This window comes from Hippopotamus amphibius, chromosome 4 (assembly GCF_030028045.1).
Source record: "Hippopotamus amphibius kiboko isolate mHipAmp2 chromosome 4, mHipAmp2.hap2, whole genome shotgun sequence".
NCBI classification, from domain to species: Eukaryota; Metazoa; Chordata; class Mammalia; order Artiodactyla; family Hippopotamidae; genus Hippopotamus; species Hippopotamus amphibius.
Window position 1 is genome coordinate 89,768,276 of NC_080189.1, and position 15,511 is coordinate 89,783,786.

General features: G+C 41.9%; 1 protein-coding gene across 1 annotated transcript in view; it reads right to left on the reverse strand.

Annotated features, from left to right (window-relative positions):
- MAGI2 (membrane associated guanylate kinase, WW and PDZ domain containing 2) overlaps positions 1–15,511 on the reverse strand; it is a 1,275,509-nt gene that overhangs the window by 105,878 nt on the left and 1,154,120 nt on the right. Inside the window, exons 16-18 of the mRNA XM_057732512.1 lie at positions 7,145–7,330; positions 5,085–5,259; positions 214–433 (exon numbers count right to left, since the gene is read on the reverse strand). Coding sequence (XP_057588495.1) covers positions 214–433; positions 5,085–5,259; positions 7,145–7,330 — 581 coding nt within the window. The remainder of the gene's footprint in view (positions 1–213; positions 434–5,084; positions 5,260–7,144; positions 7,331–15,511) is intronic.

Here is a 15,511-nt window from a genome sequence, read left to right on the forward strand (position 1 = left end):
TAGGCCTGAATGATATTATCTCTCCTTTGAGTTTTCTCATTCACTGCTGTTGAGCACCATAAATAAATGCACCAGAGTTGTGTGTGTGTGTGTGTGTGTGTGTGTGTGTGTGTGAGAGAGAGAGAGAGAGAGATAGAGAGAGAGAGAGAGAGACAGAATTACAGGTCTGCTGATTAGAAAAATGAAGTAAATGCAATGGGGTCTTTGAGATACCTGGGGCTGCCTGTAGTCCGACAGAGGGAACTGCCTGGTGTCGGGCGAGTGCTGCCTGTAGTCCAGCAGCGGAGGCTGCCTGTAGTCCAGGGGTGGGGGTTGCGCGTAGTCCCCTCCTGGGGGCTGCCTGTAGTCCAGTGGGGGCTGCCTGTAGTCCGTGAACGGAGGCTGTCGGATGTCTGGTTTCACATCTTGCCTTGCTTTTACTTCTGACCTGTAACTAAATGAATGGAAATGGTACGTGCTTTGGTATCTCAGCATTCTAAAGAGATTAGAATGATCTCAGGACCTCCAGGCATGTACAGGCCACATCTCTTGGTGGTCCTTTTGCATGTTCAGAATTACAAGAAGATTAAATAAGTGGACTTCTCTGGTGGCTCAGTGGTCAAGAATCTGCCTGCCAATGCAGGGGACACGGGTTCAATCCCTGGTCTGGCAAGATCCCACATGCCGCAGAGCAACTAAACCCGTGCGCCACAATTGCTGAGCCTGCGCTCTAGAGCTTGCGAGCCACAAATACTGAGCCCATGTGCCACAACTACGGAAGCCCACGCATGTGCCACAACTACTGAAGCCCGTGTGCCTAGAGCCCATGCTCCGCAACAAGAGAAGCCACCGCAATGAGAAGCTCGCGCACTGCAACGAAGAGTAGCCCCCACTTGCCACAACTAGAGAAAGCCCGTGCGCAGCAAAGAAGACCCAACGCAGCCAAAAATAATAAATAAATAAAATAATAAAATCTTAAAAAAAAGTATTATTTTTAAATCTTTGACAAATGCCATATTGTGTACTTTTCATTTGGCTCCTTAAGAAATCAAGGTAAAAGTGATGGTCAATCAGAACTTTGTAGAAAAGGACTTATGAATAACCTTCTTTGACTTTGGTTATTTAAAAACTGTGCAGCTACAGCAAATCTAAGGACTCACCCTCTTAACTATACATCTCAAACAACAGTCTGCCTTAATATCAGTAAATCAGCGATTTCCATTTTTCTCTCTCTTTTCTGCCTCTCATACACAGCAACCATTACTTCACGAAAACATGATTGAAATAATCTCTAGTCTACAAACATCTAATTAAAGGCGACTTCAACCTGTGACCTTGGGGCTTTGTGAATATCTTACAGTGGTTAAGAGAGTGAAAGTAAGGTATAATCACCAACTACAAATCAAGCAGAAAGTCATTGGGTCATTGCTAAAAGTAGAAACACATTACACAGAGGTTTAAATACTAGACTATAACTCTCAGGCTTAGTATCAGACACTATCAGGGTCATTAGATAGAAGGGAAGACAAAAACGTTTATGTCTAACATAAACATTGTCTTATTCTTGTTTCTAGATATTATCTTTTGTTTCTAGTTATTAATAAATACAGAGACCAAAACTGTAGTTGTTTAGTTCTGTTTTGTGGATCCAAATTGCTCTAAACTGAGGGGTTCCCAGGTCCAAAAAAGGGCTAAAGTAGCCAATACCTACCGTTATGGGATCATTAATAAGGTAAACTGAGAAATTACCACCGTAGTATAGAGGCCACTTAACTCTGTAGTTTACTGCCTATTGCCATGACAACAGTCTATACAATGAGCTACTCAGTGATATAGGTCGATTAGAAAAATACATTCTATATAGCAATAATTTTATCTAGAGTCAATATAGAGGATTCAAGGAATTGAGAAAATATTTAGCAACAAGGAAAAACTCAAATGTGTCTGTAAAATAGTTTCAAAATCAGTAGAATTCTTACCTCTTAACATCTAAGACTGGATTTTTTTCTTTAATTGACTTATGGTCTGATTAGTATTAAATATTTTAAAGAATGACTCACCTGAACAATTGCCATTAGTGTAATCGAAGATTTGGTGAGAACACACTAATGGTATATGGCAATAGATGTGTTTACTTGGGGTTTTGGACTGGGGTTAGAAACGCAGTTATTTAAATAATGCTTTGAGTATCATTTGTTACTTAACTTGCAGAAGTGACACGTTCCTTTTGTGAGATGCATACTTTAGGCTTTGCGTTCTACCTCAGCAAACTGTCCATTCACGTACTGAGAGTATGCATGCTGAGAACCGAATTACTTAAAATACGCTTTGAATAAGATGCTTAACTATGCAAACACATGAATTAAACAAAAGGAATTGGACTGGGTGACATTTCTTGGCGAGTGTTGGTTCTCTTTTAGAAATTGTTTGCCTGGTGGTTCAGATGTCACATTGTTTTAAGTTTTAGCACAGTCACTTTATTTTCATTTTCTCAGTGGTATTGGTATGAAATATCCCTCAGGAGCTTCATTTCCAACCAGATGTGTCATGAGGTACAGCAAGAGAGGGTGAAATGTTAAGAGTCTCCCCAGAGCCTAGAAATGATAAAACCAGATTGCTAATGGTAAATTCTAGCAGAATTTTGTGGTATGAATAAGTTCCAGAATCAAAAAATGCTGCCCACATGGTGGGGGATCTTACAGTGGGATTTTTGCCTCACGTGGGCCTTTCAAGAATTGCTTCTAGCCTTCAGCATCTAGTGCACAAAGTCTATGAAAGAAGTCAGTTTCCACTGACCTTGCTGTTTCAAACACGTAAATATTGATTGCCTTTGCTGGGAAGGTGAACTCCGCTATTTATACTTAGTTTTTGAATATATTACACAAGGGCTCTTTGTTGTTTTCAAGCAATGCTTATCCTTGAACAGTGTTTTGCTTATGTTCATATTAAAATTATTTTGTTTCCTGAGCACACACCAAAAGGATGCTAAGAGACAGAGCGATGAGTAGAGGTGTGCAGAGTGTCAGGAGGAAGCCAGTTCAAGAGTAAATAAGACAGGATAAAATATTCGCTCCTCCTAACTCATAAGCTAAAAATTTGCAAGCAGATTGTCATTTTATTTTATCCCACTTTAACGAGGAAACTGGCTCAATTTGACATGTAGGTGGGCACTTCTTGTACAAAGGAACTAATAGGAAATTCATACTGTGTGCTTGGCATACAAGCTGTCTTGGAGACATCTGTAGCCTGATCTAGAAAAAGGCAGAGTTTCTCTCTGATACCATGCCCATCTTTAAATGCAGCTAGAAAAATGGTTCTAGTATATTTAAGATTATGGAATCTCTTCATTCATTTGGGAAAGAGCCACCTACTAACAATCAAAAAGTTAAGCCAGGAAACCTGAGTGCCAGGAAGGGGCCTTAGAATTGCAGCGGGCACTTTCCAGGCATTTAATATTACTGAAGCAAAACCAGCTAAGAACTCTGGGTAAATTTGTTGGTAATTTATAAAAATTTGGATCAGGTCAATCTGTTAAGGCCAGAGTTAGGAAATATTTTATCCTGCAGTCAGGTAGAACAAACAAAAACAAAAACAAAAACAAACACAGAAACCGTCCAAAGGCTGTCGCTTCTGTGACGGGGCCAAGTCCCAACTGTAACTAGTAGCAGATAGTAGCCAATGGGGACAGGATAGTGGCCTCGCCCAAATGCCATTCTCCCCGCTGAACTATTACACACCAGGGATGAGATTACCCACCCCCAGGCCAGAAGCAAAAGCCCAATTCCAGGGAAGTCTAACTCCGGAAAGAGAATACGCAATTGTGGCTGGGAGGTTTAGTGGGCAGTGGCAGAACAAAGAAGAAGTGTCTGAAGCTGGCCTGGGGACTGCTGGAGCAGTCAGGTCCTTCCTCCTAAATCGAAAGTGAATCCTGGGGAAAGCCAGTGAGATCTGTCCAAACAACACACTGTGAAAGCAGGAACATCTGGGACTTATTACTGAGGCACCCAGGACGTACTCCTCTTACGCATTGTCAAATTCTTGCCTCCATACCATTTGCCTTATGGGGCTTAGTCTTTTTTCTTCCCTGGACTATATTAAAACCATAAACAGCTGAGGACAAGAGACATTTACTTTTCTCTGAAAGCAAATGGGAGAAATCAGAATAGGACAGGGCTTCACGGAAAGAACACTTCTGGCACAGGGAAAATATTTGCTTTGCAACATTGTGAGTGGTAAACCTAGAGAGTTCTGGGACTCAAATACTGGGTCTCACTTCATCTTCACCAACAGGGGAGGCAGGAGATGGGTAGCAGATGTTCAGAAAACATTAGAATCATGGAAAGGACCAGTGAGGGTTTTGTTTTCAGAGACGTCCCGTGGCTTGTTCTATTTTTCTCCTTTGAAAGGGCAAACACAACATGGGAACAGGTCTTCCTCACACCTCCGTTGTCCTCCGACCCATCACCTGCATGGCTCGGAGGACACGGCGGCCACTTCTAACTGCATTCATCCTGACCGGCCTCCAGTCTGCGCTCTGCAGGGGCCAACTGAGAGATCTTCTTGAAAAGCTAATCCAAGGATGTCAGTCCTCAGCTTAAGACCCTCCAATGACTTCTCACTTCACTTAAGATAAAGACTGAAATCTTTAACTTGCCTATGAGACTTTAGGGTACCCCCACCACCCTCGCTGGCTTCCTCTCAGACCATGCTCCCATCCCTCCCCCCGCTACACTGGACTTATCTCCCTCCTTCATGCGTGCATACGCCCTCCTGCCAGAGGGCCTCTGTGTGTGCTATTGTATACTGTATATGTTACTCTGCCTGGACTCTCTTTAACGTGCTCTTCAGTTAGTTAAACCCTACTCATCTGCAATCATGCATTGTCTCCTCAGGAAAGCCTCCCTTCTTGTGAAGCATAGACACCTGCATATGCTAATGAAACCATGTGTGTAACATACACACAATCTCAAAATCACACAAAGGTGCACATGGGGATTTCTACGTTGTGAAAATCTCTCTCCTGCCTGCATCCTATCCTGTCCCAAACGCTCTCCCTCCCCACTTCCCTCACTACTCAGAATCAGAAAAGCCAGAGGATACTTTACCTATTTTCATGTCCCTGCAGCTGAAGTGGCTGAGGAGGAGCTGGCTGGGCGACAGGACTGTTGGGGGTGGCCGGGCTGGGCTGGGCCAGAGGACTCTGCTGAGCCAGCGGGCTGTGCTGCTGGGCCATGGGGCTCTGCTTCTCGGAGCTGGGTGCCGAGGCTGGGCTGTTGAGCTCTGCAATGGGAAACCAAAGAGGCAAATGCAGTCGGGCTGGCATTTGATAAAGGGCGAGAGGTGGCCAGAGGTGGTGCCTCTGCCTCCTCACATGATTCAAGGCTTTGGTTCTTCTAGTTTCTGTGAGGCTTTAAGACGGCAGCTTAAACTTAGCAAGTTCTAATACCACTCCTGGAAGTAGTATTCTTTCATTAATTATAAGGTTGCTGAACAAGGTTATGAACAGAATCTCTTGTCATTTTTTCAGAAGAAAAGAGTACCATAAAAACTTATTAAAATTATGACAAAATAATTCAAAGCGGTAAGCTCTGAAATACATTCAATTTGTTCCAGCATTACTTGCTGAGAGAAAATGTTTTAGCCACTACTTTTTGGCTGTAATGAGAAGTCCTACCAGTACTCCAAAGTTTGGATAAGGAATTAACCATAAGAAAAGTAAACGCTTTTCACAATCTTTTCTCCGGTTCCTTGTTAGTCTTATTGCCTAATAAGCCTCTGTACTCCATGGTTCTTCAGAAAGAAAGAAGAACACTGGACAGAGGAAGGTTCATAAGCTGTTCTCTGTTAAAACTTCTTCTTGGTTTTTCTTGTAATAGCATCAAATTTTCAGTTGAAATGATCTCTCCACGTTGGAATAACAGCAGGACAGACATATTTCATACTATGTTACGAAAAGGGAGAAGCAAGTCAGAGTTTCTCGTGACCAGTTTTGCTTAGAGTTAACTTCTACTGAATGCTTTACACATAACGTTGTCTGCAGATAAGAGGTTAAAAATGGTCTTTTTTTTTTCTGTGTGACAAAAAAGGAAGTGATTTATTAGTGCTCCCTTATAAACCACTCTCCTCTTTGTTTGTTCTTACCCTAAATTCTAAAATTTCTTCTCCATTTGTGTCAGGATTCCTCAGCCCTGGCCCTATGGACACCTGGGGCCAGGTAGTTGCTTGCTGTGGTGGGCTGTCCTGTGCTCTGCAGGATGTTTCCAGAGACCATCCTTGTCCCCCACCCACTAGATACCAGCAGCACCCCCACCCGAATCATCACAACCAAAAATGTCTCCAGACATTGCCAGATGCCCCCTGGGGGGACAAACGCACCTCCGCTGAGAACCACTGTTTTATATTTAAAGGGTGGCTGTTTGATGCCTGCTTGTTAGTCCCCAGACGAAACCAGGAGACTGAGTAACCCTGAGGGGACCAAGGTGAGTGAGCCCATCCCTCTCCGTGGGGGCCACTGTGGGCCACTCACCAGTGAGCTCCAGAGGCTGAATTCCCAAATGCCATTAATGAGCCTGCAGCTAGTAAGGCACCCACTGTGTCTGGACATGGTGAAGGGATGGGGAGTCGGTGCTCAGAATTTCGTGGCCCCTTCAGGCATGGCTGTGGGCTGTGATGGTCACTACGCCTTAAGCCTCAGGGGGGAGTCCTTGTACAGAGAAATTCACAAGTCTACGTGGGAATTTAAAATTCTCATCAGATGCGGCATTTTCTAAATGAGCTCTCTCTATACCACAAAACGTCCTCACGCTTTTCAAAATCAATCTGACTTTGAAGAATCCTCCAGAGCTTAACTGTTAACATGAATATTTTTTTTCCTTCAGATTTGTAATTCTATCATCTCTGCTGAATGGGTTCTAGCTTAATATAACCGTAGAAACAGTACTCCCGGGACCAGAGGGAATGGCTGAATACGCCAGCACCTTGAGATTCACACCAGTTACCTACGACGTCATGTAACTTGATCTTTGAATGAAAGTGGTATTGAGTAAATAGGATATGGGTTGCAACAGAGTGTTAATTTTTACAAAAATGGAAATAACAGCTTCTGACACTCTGACACCACGGACCGCAGCCAGGTGGGCTCCGTGACCCCAGCTCAGGCACTCACCCTCCTGAGGAATGATGCGAAGGGTGACACTAAGACCTGCATCCTTGATGAGCTTCACGATGTCAGCGTGAGGCATGTTGATGATAGACTGGCCGTTCACTGCTAAAATCCGGTCTCCCACTTTTAGTTTTGCACAGCGATCTGCGGGACTCCCGTCAATGATGCGTCCGATTTTATGCGGCACAGCTACAAAAACATCCCCAACAGAAACGGGTATCAGGGACATTGCCAGTACATGTTCTACCTTTGAGTACCAGCCGCATAGGGAACAATGCAAAATCAGAATTCTTCCTTTCGTCAGTGTATCTGCCTCTTGAGATCACAATCACCCCTATCAAATACAGCCCTGTGCATGCTCCTGAGACCACAGTTTCCAACTTCAAGGCCTTCGCAGTGACGGGCCAATTCCAAACACATGGACCAGGGGTTCTCAAACTTTGGGGAGAATCATAACCACCCTAGGATTAAAAACACAGCTCTTTGGGTCTTATCCTAGACCTTGCGAATCAGGATGTTCAGGCAGGAGGGGAGGATGATGGATTTTCAAGAAGTTCCTCAAGAGATTCCAATACATACAAAAAATCGAGAAACACAGACATAGAACACTGTGCCCAAAGAGCTCACACTCTAGGGACAACAATACAGTTGAGAAAAATATAATAAACGGTGGAACTTAATATCTACCCTTTTCTATTTTACTGAGAGGAGAAAACAGGAAAGGGAAAAAAAATACTTATATGGGAATTAGCCAGCTGGTGAAGAAGTTATGACCAACTTCCTACTCATCTACTAAGCTGTACTTTAAAGACTGATGCAGTTTTCAACTATTACCTCTTCTTTCTGATTCAATGCAAGGAATGCTGAGATCTTGCTAATATCTGGTAGACAGCGCATTTGATCAAATCTAAGATGCTATTGATGCTAAAATACACCTTTCTTGTATGTACCACAAGAAAGAAAAACATAAAAAAACAAACTTTGGCAATTAAACAATGACATTCCATTTGACGTAACATGCTCTCTAATTTTTGAAACATTAAAATATGAAAAATATATGTTACAATTGATGAAATATGATTTATCTCTTTAAAAAAAGAAAATTCATTTTCTTTTTCATTATACATTTATATGTGTGGGGAGAACCACATTCTCAGGCACCTAGATTTTCTAGCAGGTTGACTTGTATTCAATGTCAATGTTTGAGTTCCTACCAGGTTAGCTATTTCTAGGGTTGCACATCAATAGTGCAAGATGTCCCTATCAGTGCCCTCAAGAAGTTGACCGTATAGAAAGCTGTTTCCTTTCCTTTTTCCCTTCAAGACAGGAGCCCCAGCGGGGACATTGCCTGTCAATGACTTGCTGCTCTCCCTGTGGAAGTCAGGGACTGATTCTATCTGCATAAAGAGGCAAAGACACACTCCACCATTCACTACGCTCCAGGGATTCTGTCCCTTAAACTCTCAATCTTGTGTATGTGTTACAGTGAAAGGCAGAACATCAGCTAATGACCATGGTAAGGAAGGACAATCAGAGAGTTAATGAACCAATACCGTGATCATATTTCTCTTGTGAAAGGTTATAGGTAGCATATGAAAATATTGGCTGAGCCTGCGTCTCTGAAGTGAAACTCATCATGCTGGAAGCTCAAACACACTTTTATTTACCACAAGCGTGAATGGCTTTTAATTAAGAACACCTTACTTAAAGCTTACTAATGATCATCTAAGAGTTTTAGGACAACACGTTGCTCAAGTAGAAATGTCATAAGAATTCATTCACTTACTAATTGCATAACATGTTAAGGGTATTGTAAGGTGTTTGGCCTTGAACCATAATTAGAGTGAACTTTCATTCCTGTTTAGCCCCCTTGCATGTTCAAGAGTGTCCTGGAACAGTCAATAAATGATATGATCTCCCAGGTCCTAATATGTATATTGTTATCTATCCTGACTTTTGAACAAGTACCTGACCTCTCTGAGTTTCTGTATCTCAACAGTAAAATTGGGATAATAATATAGTTGACCTCACAGGATGGTTCTGAGAATGAAATCAGTTATCATACATAAGTGACCAGAACAGGGCTTGGCATTAAGAACTGCTTTGTAAGTATTAACTTTTCATTCATTTGTTCTATTACTACCATTTTTTAGTGTTTCTGATACCACTATTGATGTGTGTGTGCTTGTATACAGGCATCAGCTCAAATTCTGTCTGCATGGGGTAAAGCTGTAACACAGCTAAAGCTGAAGGATCAGTGCTTGCCACACAGCAATATCCCCTAAGTACCAATACAGGAAAACAGCTTCATTTGGGGAAGAGAGATATGTTTTGTGAAAAATACAGACACTAGATGAGGTCAAGAATCCTGCTTGCTTTTCTCACGTTTCACAAGAAAGGTGTTGCGGGTCTCTGTAGGAAAACACCAACTTATAAGTAAGAGTTTATTATCCAAAGGGAAAGCAACATAATACTGATCTCTTCTGTATGTGATGCATTATTCAACGGAGCCTTACACACACGCACACAATATTATAACTACATTAAAATAAATATAATGTGATCTTTAACAATTCATATGATACATGATAGCGTGATCACTGCATGTTTAAGTGGAGGAAACTGAGGCATTAAACAGCCTGCAATGTGCCCAAGGTCACATAGGCGAACCAGGGTTTAGAATCCCAGATTGTCAGATTCCACAGCCTTGCCCTTAACCAGAGCCCCATGCTGCCTCTCTCGCCCTCACCATCCCCTCCCTCCACTCGAGTGCGTCCCTGGCGCCTGGTGCTTTCATTTGGTGAGTTCAGGCTGCCTCTAAGGAGGGAATCATAAGTGCTTCACCAGTGGCCCTCATGCAGGGGAGAGTGAAAGGCAGGAGCTTTGCTTGAAGCAGTTTCTTTGTGGCTGCTGTCTTCTGACAGGCAAGGCATGAGGAGAAGCGGGGGGGAGAAGAGGGCAGCGGGGAGAGGAAAAAACAGGAAAGTTGGACAGCTCCTCAGATCCCACTTAGTGAGGACTTCACATCACAGTGTCGCTCCTTTGAAGTAATTTCTTTGGGTATTAGAAACACTCACATTTGAAATGAAATTAAAAAATACACTTCAAAACACATGCAAATGATATTTGGATGATTTGCTGTTTTGAATTATTCATGCCTCTGCTCCCCTCCATTACTGTGTATCATTTAGAATTTACTGGGCATAAAACTCCAAATGTTTCAAAACAAGATTTCTCACACACACACACACACACACACACACAGACACACACACTCATACAGAGACACACAGACACACACACATGCACACAGCTATTATTTGTTATTTTCTAGGCACTGTATTAGGCATTTATTTTAACTCCTTACAACTACGGTGTGAAATAGCTGTAAATATTTAATAATCATGTTTATTTAATTGTTGAGAAAAAAAATGTCAAAGCCAGGATTCAAACCCACACCTGTGGCTTCAAACCTCAGGGTTACTCCCTTCTTTTTTTAATGGGTGGTAGGTTGAAAGCAGTTTGAATTATGAGGAGTGAAGCACTGACTGGTGAGACTTAGCTTAGGAAAGCATGCTGCTTGAGATTTCAAGATGAAAGTTTCATTCTAAAGAGAATAATTTGCCAATGGTGATAACTCAGTTTCAAGGCCATTTTCACTTTATTAGCGCAGGTAGTACAAAAACTAAGATGAATAAAAACCAAGATAAAAGAATGAAAACTAAAATAAATTCTATGGCAGCTCCATGGAATGATGGAGTGGCTTACATAATATCTGAATGAGTACACAATGTAGAAATGTACGCCCAGTCATTGAAGTGCTTGAAATGGTTTTATCCAAATTGTTTTCTATTGGCATTTACTTTAATAAAAACAGTACTTGAAACTCTTGGCAGCTGAAGACAGCCTCACTTTCCTTTACATATGTAAGTACATCAAATGCTGCTGTACAACAAATCATTGACAAGAGGTGTGCTCAGAGAAGGTTCCCTCTGAAAACAAGATGCAGCTTCATCCGCTCAGTTATGAGGTTATAGAGCTTATGACCTAAGTGCTTTCTGTGCATTGCTAATGGAATTACAGAGCATGGAAGAGGCCCTGACCTTGGTTTCTATTATTGGGATGAATGGTACTCATTAATTCTCTGAGAATTGATGACTAAGGTAACTGCTGGAGCACAGTCCATTTAGATGGCATGCCTTCCAGACATCATCTGTCAGGCAGCAGCACAGATCAAGTCCTTGGATCAGCTTCTTACAGAGTGTGCTTAGGACACACAGATATTTGGGAAAAGTTGCAATATGTCATGCAGCTTTGGACATACTGACATTTGGGAAGGAGACAACATATCACTAGTTAGAAATCTCCCTTTAATTGCAAATCACAGAAATTCTGGAAAAAGAAATCCATATTTTTTTCTTAATTCATTTCTGGGTAAAACACTACTGTGCACTTACAGTGAAATATGTTTTATATTTTTCTGTAGATGAATTGACTCTTTTGGCGCTGCTCAACACAGCACACTTGTTTTATTAGGAATATTCAGACATAATCAGTTGGGTCAGATGCTCTCTAAGTTAGTTCTAAAGGCCTGGATTCTTTGGGTCTTTAGCCACAAGCACCACAGGAAGCAACGATCCTCCCCTTTGGCCATTGGTTTCTCTTCTACAACCAATTATGGTCTATCCAGGCTCCTTCAGCCACTGGTCAACCAATGAGCTCTTGTGTTCTACCGCGGGTAAGTTCCCATAAAGAAGGTGGGAGGAATTTTCTTGCTCTGTCGGTGTATTCTTCCTGAAGTTTTTGGTGATGGACGATTCATGAAATTTTTAGCTCCACCATCCCGGTGGACGGGAGTAGCGGATCTCCTTCCCACCTTTCCCCCCCATATTTCCTCATTTTATACATATCTCATTTCAGAGAAGGAAGAGCCCGTGACTCATGTTTACATTTAGTTATCTTCTTGTTAATAGATCCCACAAAGTGGAGTTGTATATGGAGGAAAGCATTAGATGGGGAAAGTGAACTCTGCATCCATCACGGCAAACTTACAAGAGAGAAGTTTCCAAAGTGAACATGACAAAAATAAATACTTCAGAGGCAATCAATAGCATAAACGCATACGCTCACAATTCCATTAATTTGTGAAGGTTAAACGACATGTCATTAGCTGAAAGAGGCAATGGGAGTTAGTTTGGGTTTAGAATCTATGACCTGACATGTAAAGAAATGTTTTGTTTTTAATTGGAGGATTCCAGTTAGTTTTCTTAAAATAATCCGTGAAGATCATTTACAGCCTCGTTTTAAAATTGTGGGTTAGGGCAGGAGAATCAACTATTCTATCAACAACACATTCCGGCACAGCGTCTTCTGAGCAACAGGCACAATGCTAGGTGCAGTGCGGAAGACGATAATAAATACATGGTATTTGCCCTCAAGAAACTCCCAGTCCAGTTGTGGAGATTAAGGATAATCATATAAAATATTTAAAACAAAACACAAATGGCAAATCTGTGGTAGAGGTAACATACAACAAGAGTAGAAAGGTGGGGTGAACTATTGAGTTCCGGCGTGGACTCGGAGAGTGGTAAGGAAAAGGAAGAGAGAGCATAATGTCCCTGGGTTAAGTGTCATCTCCCTTAGTGAAAAACTCATGGTGAGTTTTTCACCCAGAAAGTTATTAACCACATGGTTAGAAAGGAAGTGCTATCAAATCCATGGAGGGAGATGTATGGAGAGGATGCTTTGTAGATAGGGTCCCTCCAACCCATCATTGTGCTTCTCTATCCGAGATCCCAGATGTGATGCCTTTGCTCAGCTCCTCTAGAAATACAGGAACAACAGAAGAGTAATTGTCACAGGGTATTTCTGTCTAATACATGATGATGAATCCTGATTTTGATTTTTTTTTTTCCTTCAGAAACCTGAGCCTAGTATTAATCTTGCTTATCTTCCATCTATTTCCTTCCTAGAAGTCCCGAGTAAGAGTGTTCTATGGTGACAAGCTCATTCAGCTAGATGTTGTCCCTTGCTGGAATGTGACACAGTGTCCTTCGAAAGAGATTTTCTTGGCCATCAGGGGGCGAAAATGTGGGGAAAACATGTGTTTGGTATTTTTTTAAAAAGTTGTGGTAAAATTAAGAAAAAGCAGACTGCATGACTTGTTTTCCTCCAGAAGTCTGTAAAATTCAGATTTCCAAAAATGCAAACGTCTTCCCTGAATTTCATAGCCAAATGAGTTGCAATCCCAAACCGAGCAGCTGGTGTTTTAAGGCCTGCAGATTCCAAGAGTGCACTTTCCCCCCTCCAGCACCCATGAGTCATCCTCTTGTGGTTGAACAGTTTAGTTTCCCTGCAGTTGGTAACAAGCAGGCGGTCAGATGGGAGGTGGAAAGAGGGCCCCACCACTGGCAATTTGGGAGGCCGGCCGAACTCATGTTTCTTTTTTTTTTTAATTTTTAAAAAGAGTTTTACTGAGATATACACATACAACAAACTGCATAGATTTAAAGTGTACAACTTGGTATTTTTTTCTTATTAGTCATCTATTTTATACATATTAATGAACTCATGTTTCTAAGGGCAGAAAGCATCACCTAAAAAGTTATTAACCACACGGTTAGAGAGAAAGAGACACGCATCAGCCACATCTTACTTTGTATGCGATTATTCTGTTGAAAGTGAATTGGTAATGGAAAGAAATCTCATTGCATTAGGGACTGTAATAGTCCATAGGGTAGACTACTACTTGACTATCCTATCCTGGAGGTTGGGTTAGCATTGTTTCGCTATTTGGAAAGCCTTGGTGGACTTGTAGACACAGGGCCAGTTTCGTGTGTGTGTGTGACCTGTGCAACCACGCAGGTCTCCACACTCAAAAGGGTCTCGTGTTTGTTTTAACGGTGTGCTGTCACCATCCGGATCTTCTTAACAATTTTTGAATCAGGACGTCGCATTTTCATTTTTCACCGGGTCCTGAAAATTACATAATTGATCCTATGTGGCTATACCCGATATATTTCCTCTCCATATCACTCCATTGCTTTTACTGCTTGGAATGGAAGATGTCAATGAGAAAATGGTATGGTTACCAAGAAATATTATGACAAAGGGTGGTGGGGGAGGGAACAAAACCAATTTCTCTCTCCAGCGGTGGCTGCATTTCTCACTTTCCTGCACATCACTGGAAGAGGTGGTCCAAATAATGTCTGCTGTTTCTATTCTAAGGCCCCTGATTCTTCACACGTTGATTCAAGAGGCCTAACAGTTACCTTAATTCTTATTCGGTTATAAGTCACTCATTACTGAGCTTCTACAAGGCAAATATCCTTCATCTCTCTTTAAATAGATTTCACTGTTACTGCCACATTTCAAGGAGTTTGTGTATGCTTTGCATGTGATTTATTGCTCTCATATTATGACAAAATGTCTAGACACGAGAGTGGCAGGAACTAAAGAAATCTCAGAATAGTCACGCTCCTCAAGTGTGTAGGTGGCCAGTAGGGCATGCATGTGGGTATGTCGACCTGGAGAGGGAGAGAATGGATAAATAGTTCCATTTCTAGGTATTTAAGCCTTTATCCTCTGAAGAGAGACATCTCACTTTATTGTATATCCCAAGAAGTCACCTTTTACTTTGCTAATTTCTAGGTAGCTTGGGCATTCTTTTTATGACCTGTTTTGGTCTGAAAGTTGCTATTGGAAATTTGTCCCTCTAAGTCAAATATCAACTCTATTCAACATTTTTTGCATTTCCCTCCAAAGATCCTGAAAAGGATATATATATATTTCCATCACTTAGTTAAATCAGCAGCCCAGGATTTTCCAGTCATGGAATAGAAGGTGAAATTCTGTGTCACTCAACTTGAATAATTTTAGTGAATAAAACTGTATGGCTTTTTAGTAAGTTTTGCTTACTAAACAAGTAAAACAACCAAACAGCAAGATGATTCAGTAATAATGGAAAAAAATCTACAGAGTTATTGATATTAAGATATGATAACAGTTTCTTCTCTGCAGAACAGAAAAATAAGTGGTTTTGGTCCTTTTTAAAAACAGTCACTGGGGGGCTTCCCTGGGGGCGCAGTGGTTAAGAATCCGCCTGCCAATACAGGGGACACGGGTTTGAGCCCTGGTCCAGGAAGATCCCACATGCCACAGAGCAACTAGGCCTGTGTGCCACAACTACTGAGCCTGCGCTCTATAGTCCACAAGCCACAACTACTGAGCCTGCCTGCCACAACTACTGAAGCCCACAAGCCTAGAGCTGTGCTCCGCAGTAAGAGAAGCCGCCAGACTCAGAAGCCTGTGCACCACAACGAACAGTAGCCCCCACTTGCCACAACTAGAGAAAGCCCATGCACAGCAATA